Below are 16,197 nucleotides of genomic sequence, written 5' to 3'. Positions count from 1 at the left end.
ACAAACAACTGGGGTCATAGATCATTAAGAATGTCTTTCTGACACTTCCCGCTCCCTCCCCTCTCTCATCCCCTCTTCTCAACTATGATTCCCTTCTTCCTGCCCCCTTCCCACGCTCAGTCCACAATAGAGGGCTCATATCACTATCAGGTTTATCATCATTTACGTATGTTATGAAATTAGTTTTTTTGTGCAACAGTACAATGCAATACATAAAATTACTACAGTACTGTGCAAAAATCTTAGGCACCCTAGCCATATATATGCACCTAAGACTTTTGCACAGTACTGTATCTCATAAAACTTGCAGTCCAACATGGACAAAGAGCTGAATTCCAGAGGTGACATGAGAGTGACTGCCATTGAGAGCAAGGCTGAATTTAACTGAGTGCGTTATCAAGGAACTCTGTCAATTCTGAAGTCAATGGACAATAATGGAGGAAATGCTCCAAAGACTGAAGTTGCATATTATACAAAGGAGAATGTTGGTGGAGGTCAGTAAGAGCTGCACAGCATCCCCAGGCCCAGCCATACTTGGCTGCCTCATTGGTTACTTCCCTTCCAATCATTTCAGGAGTAGGATAATTATACAAGTTTCAAATCCTTAACAATTGAACCAGACCTTGCCTACAACCAGGTCAAGACAACATGCAGGCCATTGACAGGACATCATATAAGTGGTGAACTATGGAAAATCTCCAACTCCCACTTGATTAGTATTTCATCAAGCAGTCTGAGCATTCATTCCATTGACCACTGGCACACAGTAGATACAATCTCTACTCTCTACTATTATTTGTCTGGTCAACTCTGACAGCATCTCCCAAATCCATGAACTCTACTATCAAGAAATGTCAGAATACACCACCAACTCCTGGTGTTCCCCCATGTCACATAGATTTTAAAATATATCACAGCCCTTCATCATCTCTGTGTCTATTCCTGGACCCCTTACCCAACAACATTGTGAGATTACATTCACGGGAAAGAGTACAGCTTTTCATGAAGGCAACTTGCCAATACATTGGGCAATTAGGGATGTGTAAGAAATGCTGGCCTTGACAGGAAACATAAATCCCAAGAAATGAATGACTAAGTAAATAATCCACTACTTTTAAACCTCTAGCCTTTTCAACTGGAATGCCGAAACACCTGCACTTCTCCTCAGATAACATTATTAGTTTCAGGAACAATTAAACCAGTAATTATCTCTGTCCACTCTAACGTGTCTTCAAATTTGACATTTTAAACTTTGAAACTCTTAATGGGCTCTTAATGGATTTTTCTAAAGTTTAAAATAATTATTTCCTCAGCATCCTTTTGAATGCTTAACAAAAAAAGGTCTAGGCCTACAGGAAATCTTCAGTAACAGCCATGTATCTGCAAAATTGACTCTTTGCTGATAAACTGTCAACTGAGATAAAAGACTAATCACCACATTTTGTGAGCTAACTATTTAGTACTAGTATTCAGCGATCAGCATAAATACTGAGGCCACTTGACTGAACTCCTACAAACTTACTGAAAAAAAATTCAATTATCAGGCATATTTTGTCCTGTTTTTGAACCCATTTTGGGTGGCAGGGTGGAGATATGTCTCTTCCAAAGGAGGTGTAATGCACTCCTTCCCTCCGCTAGCCTGCAGGTCACCCTTGGGCAAGCTGTAGCACGTGATCAATGCCACATGAAACCACGGGAGCAGGTGGTGGATGGTTGTAAGAATAGTTGGTGCAAATCACAAGCCCTAGTTATGCATCCACTGATGCCAGGCAGACAGTCTCTGAAGAGCACTGATAATGGGATCACCCATTTTGTAGAGACACTGACCAGATGAAGACAAGGCAAAACACTAATGTAGAAAAATCTGCCAAGAACAATCAAGGTCATAGACCATGGTCGCCTGTGCCATGCAACGGCACATGGTGATGATTTAAATCCATTAGATACTGGACATGTAAGTGAAATATATCTATTTCAATCTCAATAAACAAAAAAAAAGTAAACACAAGTCCAGCTGACCTACTCAAGCAACTTCCTACAATGCAAAACTTTTGGCGAATTTGAATCTGAATCACAGTAGGTGAAGGCCTTGAGAGGCTGCAAAAGGCATTTACTACAATGGTTCCATGAACAAAGGATTTTGGATACAAAGTTGGATTGGGGAAACTGATTACACCATGCTTAGGGCAAAAGTTGAAAGAGGGATGAGAAAAACCAATGTATTATGGAGAAATTAGTTTTGTCTGAAATTCTCTATTACAAAAGTGGGTTAATCAAAAGGAAAACCAGAAGAGAACTTGAGGTCAAATGATTTACAGAACGAAGAGACCAGAATGAATGGGACTGATGAAATTGTTCTCAGGGCTGCTTTAGCTATAACAGAAAAAAAGCTTACTTAATTCCACTTCAGAAATCCTCATAAGTTCTTTACATCTATCAAACTGACAACAGTTTTGAAGAGAGAAAATCAGCACAGCTAAATTCTGATGTTCTTATTTGGTATTTCTTTTCAGATTTCCAACATCTGCAGTTTGATTTTGATTTTCAGATAACTCACTTTCTCAGAACTGGCCATTTCCATTGTTACTCATCCACATCTGAAATTGGTTCAGCTTTTCACTCTCTCTCTCTTTTAGCACAGACTGACCTGCAGAACATACCCTCCAGGTCAATCATTTACAACACAGTATGCCTCATTTCTTATTATCTCTAATTACCTCCACTAATTTATTTAACTAGAAAACTTATATGACCTACCCCATGACAATGTTGGACTCACCCTATCAGTGAATTTGTCTTTGTCCTTTTGATCCTCCTCCTCCACCACCTCTGCAACTTCAAACTAAGTTGTTTTTTTCTTAGCCACTTTTTTATTTACTTATTGAGATAGAGGAATAAGCCCTTTGTGCCACAATGACCAGTAACCCTTCCCCCCCCCCCCAGCTAATCATGGCATAATTTATAATGACCAATTAACCTACCAACCGGTACATCTTTGGACTGGAAGGAAACCAGAGCACCCAGAGGAAATCCATGCAGTCACTGCGAGAACATACAAGCTCCTTACAGACAATAGCAGGAGTTGAACCTGGGTTGCTGGTACTATAAAGTGTTGTGCTCTGTCTGATGATACATTAGCCCTGTTTCTTTCTCCATATATATTGACTGATTTGATGAGTGTTTATGGCATTTTCTATTTGTATTTCACATTTTATAAAACTATAAATCTAATGACTTGGAAATTACACCTCATTGTTGGACATTCTGATGTACCGTTTGCATGTATATAGTTGGGTATTGAGAGTAGTCCACTCAAGTCAGTAAATTATTATCTTTTTGCAAAAACATATGCATGTATGCTTTTAAAGAAAAATCATATTCTATCTTCTGATGATTACATGGATTTACACTAATCCATATTGTTAAACATGTCATATCTCTGCTTTCAAACACATGGACTCAATGGACTAGATCATTAAAATATGGAATGTTGGAAATGTTTGGCAGGGCAGACAGCATTTAGTGCAGTTAATGTTTTAGGTTGACGCTCTTTGTCAGAACTGGGAGAAGTTAGAAATCGACTATGCTTTAAGTTGCAGAGAAGGGGAATATGGAGAGAACTATGGTAGGGTGAAGAGCAAGAGACTCTGAATGATGTAAGTGGCAACAGTATTGGCTGACAGATGGTGGTGAAGACTTGTTAATCACAGTTAATCCGTCTGGAGAAGATACAAGTAGCTGAAGATATGGAAATGAGATAGGGGAAAAGATTTAAACATCGTTGGAACAATGAAGTGCATACCACAGGAGAGATGTTAGAAATCATAAAAAATAGAAACACAGCTGGTGGGGCAGTAGCTGTAGAGAAACAAACAAAATTAAACTTGTAGGTTCATCAGAAAAATGAATGAATTCAGTATTGGGTATGGAAAGAAGATGAAATGTTGAGCTCACGTTGGCCCCATTGGAACAGTTAAGAGGTCAAAAACAGGAGGGGGAGAATGGGAGAGTTAAAGGAATGATGCTAAGTGTCTTTCTGAAATCCAGGCATCCATTTTCTTATCTCAACTGTAAAATAGTATCAGCTCAATTATTTGTCTAAATAGGAAGTGCTTCTCCTAAGTACAAAAGTGTAAGTACCTGTACAAAAAGGACGGGTTGCACTTGAATCCCAGGGGGACCAATATCCTGGTAGGGAGGTTTGCTAAGGCTACTGGGGAGAGTTTAAACTAGAATTGTTAGGGGGTGGGAACTGAACTGAAGAGACAGGGGAAGAGGAGGTTAGCTTACAGACTGCGAAAGCTTGTAGACAGTGCAAGGAGGAGGACAGGCAGGTGATAGAGAACGGATGTGCTCAGACTGAAGGCTCGAGATGTGTCTATTTTAATGCAAGGAGTGTTGTGAACAAAGCGGATGAGCTTAGAGCGTGGATCAGTACTTGGAGATATGATGTAGTGGCCATTACAGAGACTTGGATGGCTGAGGGACAGGATTGGTTACTTCCAGTGCCAGGTTTTAGATGTTTCAGAAAGGACAGGGAGGGAGGCAAAAGAGGAGAGGGCGTGGCACTGTTGATCAGAGATAGTATCACGGCTGCAGAAAAGGTGGACGCCATGGAGGGATTGGCTACGGAGTCTCTGTGGGTGAAGGTTAGGAACAGGAAGGGATCAATAACTTTACTGGGTGCTTTTTATAGGCCGCCCAATAGTAACAGGGATATCGAGGAGCAGATAGGGAAACAGATCCTGGAAAGGTGTAATAATAACAGAGTTATCGTGATGGGAGATTTTAATTTCCCAAGTATCAATTGGCATCTCCCTAGAGCGAGGGGTTTAGATGGGGTGGAGTTTATAAGGTGCATTCAGGAAGGTTTCTTGACACAATATGTAGATAAGCTTACAAGAGGAGAGGCTGTACTTGATTTGGTATTGGGAAATGAACCTGGTCAGGTGTCAGATTTCTCAGTGGGAGAGCATTTTGGAGATAGTGATCATAATTCTATTTCCTTTACAATAGTGTTGGAGAGAGATAGGAACAGACAGGTTAGAAAAGCATTTAATTGGAGTAAGGGGAATTATGAGGCTATCAGGCAGGAAATTGGAGGCTTCAATTGGAAACAGATGTTCTCAGGGAAAAGTACAGAAGAAATGTGGCAAATATTCAGGGGATATTTGAGTGGCGTTCTGCATAGGTACGTTCCAATGAGACAGGTACATTCCAATTTCCTGCCTGATAGCCTCATAATTCCCCTTACTCCAATTAAATGCTTTTCTAACCTGTCTGTTATGGTAGGGTACAGGAACCGTGGTGTACAAAGGCTATAACAAATCTAGTCAAGAAGAAAAGAAAAGCTTACAAAAGGTTCAGAGAGCTAGGTAAAGTTAGAGATCTAGAAGATTGTAAGGCTATTAGGAAGGAGCTTAAGAAGGAAATTAGGAGAGCCAGAAGGGGCCATGAGAAGGCCTTGGTGGGTAGAATTAAGGAAAACCCCAAGACAATGTACAAGCATGTGAAGGGCTGAAATGGTTGCCACAAGGGCACGCAGATTTAAGGTGCTGGGGAGTAGGTACAGAGGAGATGTCAGGGGTAAGTTTTGTACTCAGAGAGTGGTGAGTGTGGGAAATGGGCTGCCGGCAACAGTGTTGGAGGTGGATATGATAGGGTCTTTTAAGAGGCTTTTAGATAGCTACATGGAGCTTAGTAAAATAGAGAGCTATTTTAAGCCTAGCAAGCCTCATAATTTCTGAGGTAGGGATATGTTTGGCACAACTTTGTGGGCCGAAGGGCCTGTATTGTGCTGTAGGTTTTCTATGTTTCTAATTCCATCACTTCAATGAAGAGTAACAGCTGAGATGAAACCAGGTGTTCAGTGATAATCTAATATATATTTTGAATATATTATTTAAATATTTTAAATAATTTTAAGAATATTTGCATTTTAATTGTGTGATTATTTAGAATTATTAATAGTTTTTGAACATCTTGGAATGTAACAGACATTCGAAGAAATATCTTGATAGTTTTGACAGCCAGCTAAGTTTCAGTATTTCTGCATTAATGATATGATGGAACTTGTGCATGGATGGCTTTATGCTAAGTTGAGAATTAGGATGGCTTCTGGATCCTCACTGGGGGATCTGCGCAAGGCAAGTGTAGACTTAGTGTGGCAAGGAGTATAGTTGGCTTGATGCTGCTGGGAAGGCCCTGGGTTCAAATAATTTATACCAGGCTTTCCTTGGAGAAGGAGTTCCGAGAATTTTCCCATTGGAGTTATGAAAAACAGGGTGCTGATCCTTAACAGATGGGAACTGCTTTTTTTGGAATAAACAATCTGAGACTTTGGAACTCAACCATGAAGAACAAGCAATAGTGAAAATGCTGCTTTAATATTCCTTTATTGTGAAATGCCTTTGGCCCTTAGGAAATGAGTATTGGCTTTGTAGTATTTATAAAAATGTCTTAATTTATTTATTATTTATTGAGACACAGTGTGGGATAGGCCCTTCCAGCCATGTCGCCTAGCAACCCTCAATTTAATACAAGCCTAATCACGGAACAAATTACAATGACCAATTAACCTACCAAGCAGTACCCCTTTGGAGTTTGGGAGGAAACCCAGGCAGTCATGGGGAAAACGTACAAACTTCTTACAGGCAGCAGCAGGAATTGACCACAGATCACTGGTACTGTGAAGCGTCGTGCTAATCACCACGCTAATGTGCAGCTCAAATTCAGTGTGTTAAAATATATCTTGTCAACTAATATGATTAATCTTAAACAGACTTGATTTTGTCTATAGTTAAAGTGACATATGTCAAGTAATAAAGACTTTGAGTTTCTAGGATTTAATTTAGACTTTGTATATCTATAGTCTAGGTATTTATTGAACAACTGCCAATCAGCAGTCTGCTCTAATTATATCTATAGATTTAATCAATTTTTTAAATTGTTGATGTGACTATACCCCATGAGCTCTGATTCCATCTATTTTATCTCAGTATTTCCTTAAGAAAATGTTATTTCATTAGACCTTTGGCAGTATCGGTCAATTCAATCACATCCAGGTTTGGGAAAATCAAGCCAGTGATTAGTTAGTGATTTTCTGTGGTAAAGAAAACCCATTAGGAAAGGCATTCAACAAAATATTTTCCCAAAATGTGTTACAGATATAGAAACGTTTTAAAGTGCAACAACAGTATAGTCTTGCTGTCAGAGTTGCATTGCACCAAAGATTGCAAATATAATAGGGCTTTAACACTTAATATTGGATTTCTTTGAGAGATCAAAATATAATGGGAACACGCACAGAACAAGTGGCAATGGTATCTCATGTCAATTCTGTTTTGGAATAAGAGAAGGATACAAAGAAGAAATAAATTCCGAATTTCAGTCAGCTTTTACCAAATGACATTGTGGCCAATTAAATAAATTCAAAGGTTCAAAGCACACATGTTATCAAAGAATGTACAAATTGTACACCGTGAAATTTGTCTGCTTATTGGCAGCTACAAAGCAAAGAAATTGGATAACCGCATTTTAAAAAAGGCCAAAAATCACTGTGCAGAGAAAGAGAGGGGAAAAAGACATGTTGAGCAAACAATAGAGGCAAGCGAACAGCATCCAGAACCAGACTGAGTCCCACATCCACTCCCGGAGCAGCCAGATTAGGCCAAGCCAAGCGGGGCAGAAAAGCAGAGCAGCCGGCTCAATTCACAGTGGACTGAACATTCGCAGGAGAGCGAGTGAAATCAGCCCGACCCTTGCCCCCAACTCCATACCTGACAATTGGGCTTCTAGTCTATCTGTGCTGGCGTTCAAATTGTCCAAGCACTGAGTAGTGCCATATTCCAGGATACCCAGCCCGAAGCTGTTCTCGGCCTACCGAACTGGCTCAGCGCTTGGAGCAATCCAGCCTTGCACCCGGGTTAGGTGGTCCGGTATCGAAGCTGTTCCGCGTTGACTCCTCTCCAAATTGCTTACTCCATCTCTGATCGCGATACAAACTCCGACTGTGACCCCAGTGGCTTGAACATATTTCACCTCGCAAAGACCCAGCAGTGCTCATCCCCTGAACCCACCTCACCTCTACCTGCCTCCTTACCGTCTGCAGCAATAGTTCACCACAATTTGCTTCATGAAAGATGTTATAAACAATGCTTTTAGTTGATTCTCTTGCCTTGTAATTTACCAGTAAGCTGCCGCACATCGTCAGTACTGCCGTCTTAACTGGATAAGATTAGCCCATAAAATGTAGGGTAAATGACTAGTCAGAAACACAAGAAAGTCTGCAGATGCTAGAAATACATACCATCCCACACAAAATGCTGGAGGAACTCAGCAGGTCCGGTAGTATCCGTGGAAATGAATGGCTAGCCGAGTTTTCGGGCCGAGACCCTTCTTCAGGTCAGAAGAGGAAGGGGGAGGGTGCCAGATTTAAAAAGTGGGGAGAGGGGAAAGAGGCTAGCTGGATATCGGTTGAAGTATTAACCTCACCCAAGCCAGTAAATTCCCACAGACCTTTCTGCAAGTGGCCTACACAACGCCATGCCTGCTCTTTCTTCAAGATCTTTAGCATCCCTTGAACAAGGAAGTGAAGAATTGAAATTTGGATTTCAAAATTCTTCCAGCCTCTGATGGTAAATTCCAACTATCAATTAATCACATTGGTTAACAATGAACTGACAGAGCCCAATCAACTCATTACCAGTTTGCTGCTAACTATATAGTGCAACCTCGAAGACAATCAATACTTAAATAATATGGCCAATAGAAGGTTATATTGCTTACACTTAATTATTCTTTAAACAAATCACCTTACTGGATCATGAAAGGTCTTCTCTTTGTTTCAGATCTAGGCTGTAATAATGCAGTTGCCATTTTTATTCATCTCATGGTAGTTGGACAATATTAGCTGTGACTTGATCTGCAACACTCTCATCTCTGATTGTGTGTTTACATTTCACTCCAGAGTCTTCAGCACAAAACTGCTAAGGTAGTTCTGTAGGAATGCTACACCATCAGCCCTGTCTTCTTAAACTAAAGTACTGTTTATTATCTCAAGTAAATGTCCTGTAGTACTATTTCATAGTGGGGAAAAGATTTTGTGCACAATATTTATCCTTAAATCAATATCACTGGAGAAATTGCTCTTATTACATTGTTTTATGTTGGATAATCTGTGCACAAATTGGTTAGCGCATTTGGAATTAGAGCTATACTAAAAAATGATTCATTGCCAGGCATGTTTTGGGACAACCTGAGGTTGTGAAGGAAGCTATATAAGTTTATTCCTTTCCCTCAGGGAACCAGGGATAATACTGGAAACTATAGATAAGTGAATCTCACGCCATTGGTAAGGAAGTTACTGGAGAGAATTCTTAGGGATAAGATGTATAAGCATTTGGAAAGCCATGGCCTAACTAGAGAGAGCAGGCATGGCATTGTGTAGGGGCAGGTCAGGTCAGTATTATTAACTTGATAGAGTTTTTTGACAAGGTGATGAAGGCGATTGATGAAGACAAAGCTGTGGATGTTGTCTACATGGATTTTAGTAAGGTATTTTCTAAGGTCCCTCATGGGAGGCTCATCAGAAGATCAACATGCATGAGATCCATGGTGAATTGGCCATTAAAATTTAGAACTGGCTTGCCCATTGACGGGACTTATTCTAGCTGGAGGTGTTCTGCAGGGATCTGCACTGGGACCTCCACTATATATATATATATATATATATGATCTGGATGAAAATGTTAGATAGGTGGGTTAGTTGGTTTGCAAATGATGTGAAGATTGGTAGTGTTGTCAGTAACATAGATGATTGGCAAAGATACAGCGGATATATACAGTTTCAATTGCAGATATGGATGAAGAAATGTAAGATGGAGTTTAATCTGGCCAAATGTGAAGTGTTGGACCTTGGTTGGTCAAATGTAAGGAGACAGTGTACTGTTAGGGGCAAGATCCTTAAAAGTGATGATGAGCAGACCGATCTTGGGGCCCAAGTTCATAGCTCCATGGAAGTGGCTGCACAGGTTCATCGGGTGGTTCAGAAGGCATTTGGCACGGTTGCTTTATTAGCTGAGGCATTGAGTTCAAAAGTCCTGAAGTTATTTTGCATCTTTATAAAACCCTAGTTAGGCAGCACCTGGAGTGTTGCATACAGTTCCAGTCGCCCCGTTATAGGAAGGATGTTGAAGCTTTGGAGAGCATGCAGAAAAGATTTACCAGGATGCTGCCCGAATTAGAAGGCAAGAGGTTGACCAAATTTGTGTTGTTTTCACTGGAGTGTCGGAGGGTGAGGTTTATAAGATTATGAGAGGCATAGATAGAGTAGGTAGGGAAAAATTTTTTCCTGGAGTTGAAATGTCTAACACCAGAAGGCATGCACTTAAGGTGAGATGGGGTAATTTCAAAGGATATGTGAGAGGCAAGATTTTGCACCGAGTGGTGGGTGCCTGGAATACGCTACCTATGGTGGTTGTAGAGGCAGATACATGAGAGACTTTGAGGAGACATTTAGATTGGCACATGCATGTGAAGACACTGTGTAGACCGAAGAGATTACTTTAGCTGGGCATTTGAGTACAAATTTAATTGGTTTAGCACAACATTGTGGGACAAAGGGATCTGTTCCTGTGTTGCACTGTTCTATCTTCTCTATTCTTTGACCTTTAAAATACAATTTACATTTCATAATCTCCAATGTTATCAGCTTGAAATATTCAGGAATGAAATATTATGTTATTTGGTCAAAAACTAAATTGGGATTGAGATTGCATCATAATAAAAGGAACTCATACTACCAAAGTTCAAAGTAAATTTATTATCAAAATAAGTGTATGTTATCATATACTCCACAAGATTCAATTTCTTGCCAGCATTTACACTAAAAAAGAAACACAATAGAATTTTATGAAAGAAATATACATGAACAGACCAGGACTGACAAACACCAATGTGTAAAGGAAGGCAAACTGTGCAAATAATGATAATACTGAGAATATGCATTGTAAAATGCCCTGGAAAGTGAATCTGTAGATTGTGAAATCAGTTCAGAGAGGTGGTAAATGAAGTTATGCATGCCAGTTCAAGAGCCTGATGGTTATGTGGTAGTAATTATTCTTGAACCTGGTGGTGTGGGACCTAAGGCTTCTGTACCTGGGTGGTGGGGGTAGTTGTTGATGGATGCTGCTTTCTTGCAGCCTTTTCTGTTGTTGGTGTTTCCATACCAGACTGATACAACCAGAGTGGCAGACCAGTCATGCTGATGGATAATGGTAACATGCTATACACTGTTGACCAACGTTGTAAACCTTGAGGAGCTGGCTGTTGAGGACAAGGGGTCTTTCTTTCTGTGCACAGAATCAATAAGGTCTACAAAAAACTGGTTCTTGACATCTGTTTCCTTTATTTTGGTTACAATAGTTTTCATTCTACTATGACAACTAAATAAATGAACATCAAAGGTGTTTCATAGCACAGCACTGCTATTTTGTAGTTAGTGCTCACCTGCTGTTTACTGTGCAGTTCCATCCACAGCGTGGATGTTGATCAGACGTGTCTGGTCACAAGTGGACAGTGGGATTTACTTCATTTTTCTCCCTTTTCTCTTTCCAGGGAAGCAATGTTGTGGAAGACCAGGATTTGTTGGAGATAGGCATCCTTAACTCGTCGCACAGACAACGAATTTTGCAAGCTGTTCGTGGGCTTCCTCGGGTGAGATGAGATATACTTTATAAAAAATCATAACAATATTGCTTTAAATAATTTTGGGAAATAATTCACTTGGATTGAAGAGCATTGAATATCACTATCTTGTGGATTAAACCAGTCTGAGAAACCTCCCAATTCTGATCTTGTCTCAATAGGATGCTTATGAGTAAAATTATTTTTGTTGGGTATCAAAATTCATACTGGCCACACTCAGTGGGAACTAGTTTGCACTTTAAACAACTCCAAAACAAGCACAGTGACAAGTTCTATGCCATGTCATTCAGTAGGTGTTTCAAATGAAATAGAAACAAATTCAGAGTAACTTGCAGTGGTTTGAGAAAGCCTTACTTGTTTATTCACTCTATGTTATTTAGTTTTAGTTAAACAATTGCTATGTTTTGTTCCAATCTATTATTTTACAAATGCATGTACAGTCCATGTCAGGGCAGAGTAAAATAAATAGGAGCAGTGGCAGGAATGAGCAAATTCAATTCAATTTGCCAACTTGAGACAAATTGTAACTTGTTTACTACTGAAATTGCTAAACAATGAAAATTAATTGAATTAGCTACTGTAAAAGAAATGTAATAAAGTCTCCCCTTCTAGTACAGCAGTACTATCCATTCTATTTCATAAAGCAACCTTTCCACCTTTCCTACTATTTGTCCTTAAGATATTAAAATGAAATTCTCACATTACCTTGTCAATTTTCACCAAGTACTGGATTAACACTAAATACTGGCTTCTATTATGTTTGAGGTTCTGGGAAGGGGGGGTGGGCTGTGAATTACACAAACGATAGACAGAGAGGGGAGGCACAAACATGCGGCTGTTCATTTTAATTTTCCGTCATCTACCCAGAATGTTAAGTACGTAACACACAGGGAAACTTGACAGCAACACAGACAAAACACTGGAGGAACTCATCAGGTCAGGCAGCATCTGTGGAAATGAATAGTCACTGTTTCAGGCCAAGACTGTTCTTAACGACTGAGAAGAAGAGGGGAGAATGCCAGTATAAAAAGGTGGGGAGAAGAGAAGTAAGCTGGCTGAAAGGTGATAGGTAAAGCCAGGTGGGTAGGAAAGGTCAAGGGCAGCAGAGGAAGGAATCTGATAGGAGAGGAGAGTGGACCATGGGAGAAGGGGAAGGAGGAGGGGGCCCAGTGGGAGGTGATAGGCAGTTGAGAAGAGGTAAAAGGTCAGTGTGGGGAATAGAGGAAGGAGTAGGGGAAATTTGTTTATTAGAAGGAGAAAGTGATTTTCATGGAATCAGGTTGGAGGCTACCCAGATGGAATATAAGGTGTTGCTTCTCTGCCCTTGAGGGTGGCCTCATCTTCCCACTGTCTCTATCTCCCTACGCAATTGCTTTGTCCATTCGTCCCTCCCCACTGATCTCCCTCCTGGCAGAACAAGTGCTACACCTGCCGCTACACCTCCCCCCTCACTAACATCCAGGGCCCTAAACAGTCCTTCCAGGTGAGGTGACACTTCAGTTGTGAGACTGTTGAGGTCATTTACTGTGTTCGCTGCTCCCAGTGTGCCCTCCAGTACATCAGTGAGACCCGACGTTGATTGGGAAACCCCTTCGCCAAGCAGCTACACTCCATCCACCAAAACAAGTGGGATCTCCTAGAAGCCACCCATTTTAATTCTACTTCCCATTCCCAGTCCGATATGTCCTTCGATGTCCTCCTCCATTGTCGTGATAAGGCCACACTTAGGTTGGAGGAACAACACCTTATATTCCGTTTGGGTAGCCTCCAACCTGATGGCATGAACATCACTTTTTCAAACCCAGTAATGCCCTCTAAACCCCCCCCCCCTTCTCTATTTCCCATTCTCTTTTCCCTCTCTGACCTCATCTCCTTGCACACCCATCGCCTCCCTCTGGTGCTCCTTCCTCCTGTTTTCTCTCATGCATGGCCTTCTATCTCTTTCACCAATCAACTTCCCAGCTCATTACGCTGCAATGGAAATGGTATCGTAATTAAAATGTTTGGTCACCAGTAAGTTCCACTTGTTGACAGCCACCTATTAGGGTCAAAATATACATGAATACCTAAGATATCCTTTCCCCTTATTTTAAAGGTTTCTCCCCATCCCACACACAGACCAGCTGCTGAGTAATAGTCAAATCCAACCAACAACAAAAAAAATGTTTTTTTCTTAGCTTAGTGAAGAGGTTAGACTACCTCTATTCTCAGACATAACCCTGGGGATTATTCTGCCCCATGTGCTGAGGGTTAGTCACTAGAGTTTCAGTCAGTCTGGAAGCTGCCTGTTCCTGTGAGAGTGTCAGTAACCTGGGGATGATGCCAAGGGAAGAAAATGGCAGTGCGCGCGGCCACTCCAGGGATGAATATCTGTTATCTGTAAGTAGGGGCCGTGCACAATCCTGATTTGATGGGGACGGACGTGAGAAGCACGGAGGAACATCTGGTGAAACTTATGACATGTCTGTTTCGCTGCCGCTGCTACTGTGCAATTGAGAAATCTCCGGAGAGGAAGGCCCCGAATCCTCGGTTTCGCCTGTTGCTTGGCGGCCGGGGCTGAGGTCGAAGTGCTCGGCAGAGATGGTGCTCGGTGTCGGAGGGCTGGTCGGAGGCTTGAAGTTTTTCGAACGGACTCAGAGTTGGCTGTGGTCGGATACTTCCAGAGGCTGCATCAGGAAGCTTTGCGGCGCTGGAGGTTCATGGCAGGGAGAGTTTTTCTTCCTTCTACCATCTACATGAGATGATGGGCTATTGAGGACTTTGAGTCTTTCTTTTACCGTGCCCATGGTCTGCCCTTATCAAATTACGGCATTGCTCTGCACTGTTGTAACTATATGTTATAATTATGTGGTTTTTGTAAGTTAGTCTTGTGTTTTGTGATATCATACTGGAGGAACGTTGTATCATTTCTTAATGCATACATTACTAAATGACAATAAATGAGGACTGAGTGTCCTCACTATCTAATCTAAGTCATTTTATCTCTTGGTGGTGTATGGGCAGATCTTGGCTTGGATACTGCATTCTCAATAGGGGAACCTCAGAAAGCACAGGTGATGGGGGAGCACTGGCTGTGTCATTTGATCTTAATGGACGTTCTGCAGTCACTGCCTCAGACCATTTCTACAACTGGAACCGGGTTGGTCAATTTGTGTTGGTTTGCCTCAGAAATGGGCAACAGCTGATCAACATGCCTTCTCCAGATGTTGTGGTTACTCATTTCCACTATGTAAGACACAGGGCCAGTTTGTGTCACCACCATTGCAGGTATCCACTTTGTTCGAGACATGTGGTTTCAGGCAGATCTCTCTTTCCTGCTGTGAAAGTTCTGTACTGAGTTTTGGCACATCTCCCTGCTTGGGTTTTCTATTCATTTAGCACAATCTATTTTGTGTTTTGGGGGTTTAAGCAGGTCTAGCTGGGTGCAAAGCTGTCTTTTCATCAGTGCAGTGGCTGGAACCATCTTGGTGGTGGTGTATGGTGTATTGTGGTATGTCAGGAAGAATTTGAGGGATCCATTTTGCACTGAAGTCTTGAGGGCTTGTTTCAGTGTTTGTACGAATCGTGCAGCAAAGCCATTACTGGCCAGATGGCACTGACTTGGTGTTCTAAATGTCATTTGCTTCCATAAATGCCTTGAACACTTCAGACAGGAGTTGTGGGCCATTGTCACCTACAAGCTATTGAAGAAGCCCAAAATGGCTAAAGATGGAATGTAGCTCCTCAATGCATTTTTCAAATTCTCTTTATGATGGCAACCTCAGACCATTTGCTACAACCAAGAACATGTGGCCTTCTATAGGACCTGCAAAATCTATGTGAGTTTCTGCCTGTGGTTCTTCAGGCCATTCCTATGGATGCAAAGGTTCAAGTTGAGGAACATTTTTCACTTGCTGACAATGTGGGCATGCTTTGGCCTTCTCTGCAAGGGTTACAGCTAGTCCTGACCACCAGGTGTAGCTGCGTGCAATTTCTTTCATGCACACTGCACCACAATGTCCTGCATGGGGTTTGTCAAGCACTTGCTTTCTTAGTGGTGGAGGAATGACAACACAGTAGCCCCACAGTAAACATCCTGCTTGGACTGTGAGTTCCTTCCATCGAGCCTGGTAAGGGTTCTCTTCCATGGCTGGCTCTGCTTTCCGTTCATGAGTTACCAAGTTTACCACTTTAAATAGAACAGGGGTAGTACGTGTGTGCTTCTGGACTTGCTCCACAGTCATTGGAGCTGTAGCTACTTCCTTGAAGTAAAAGATCTCTTTCAGGGAAAGCTTTGGAGCTGCAACATCTGAGGGAAGTCTAGATAGTCCATCATCATTCGACTGGTGCTGAGACCTCCTGTGCTTTATGTTGTACTGATGTGCAAATGGTAACAGAGCCAACATTGTATTTGGCTAGCACCCAGGGTAGGAATGCCCGCATGTGGGCTAAAAATTGACATCAACTGGTGATAATCTGTCAGTAGCGTAAATCATCAACTGAAGAGGAACC

The 16,197-nt window shown here is 41.4% G+C and overlaps 1 protein-coding gene across 15 annotated transcripts in view; it reads left to right on the top strand.

Moving 5' to 3' along the window:
* Positions 1 to 16,197, top strand: part of anks1b (ankyrin repeat and sterile alpha motif domain containing 1B) — an 856,034-nt gene that overhangs the window by 768,611 nt on the left and 71,226 nt on the right. For all 15 annotated transcript variants that reach the window (XM_073066305.1, XM_073066306.1, XM_073066289.1 and 12 more), the window contains one exon: positions 11,617 to 11,715. In XM_073066305.1, coding sequence (XP_072922406.1) covers positions 11,617 to 11,715 — 99 coding nt within the window. The remainder of the gene's footprint in view (positions 1 to 11,616; positions 11,716 to 16,197) is intronic.

Source organism: Hemitrygon akajei, chromosome 14, assembly GCF_048418815.1.
Source record: "Hemitrygon akajei chromosome 14, sHemAka1.3, whole genome shotgun sequence".
Classification (NCBI taxonomy): Eukaryota; Metazoa; Chordata; class Chondrichthyes; order Myliobatiformes; family Dasyatidae; genus Hemitrygon; species Hemitrygon akajei.
The sequence above is the reverse complement of the archived record's forward strand: the minus strand, read 5'-3'. Positions and strand labels throughout refer to the sequence as shown.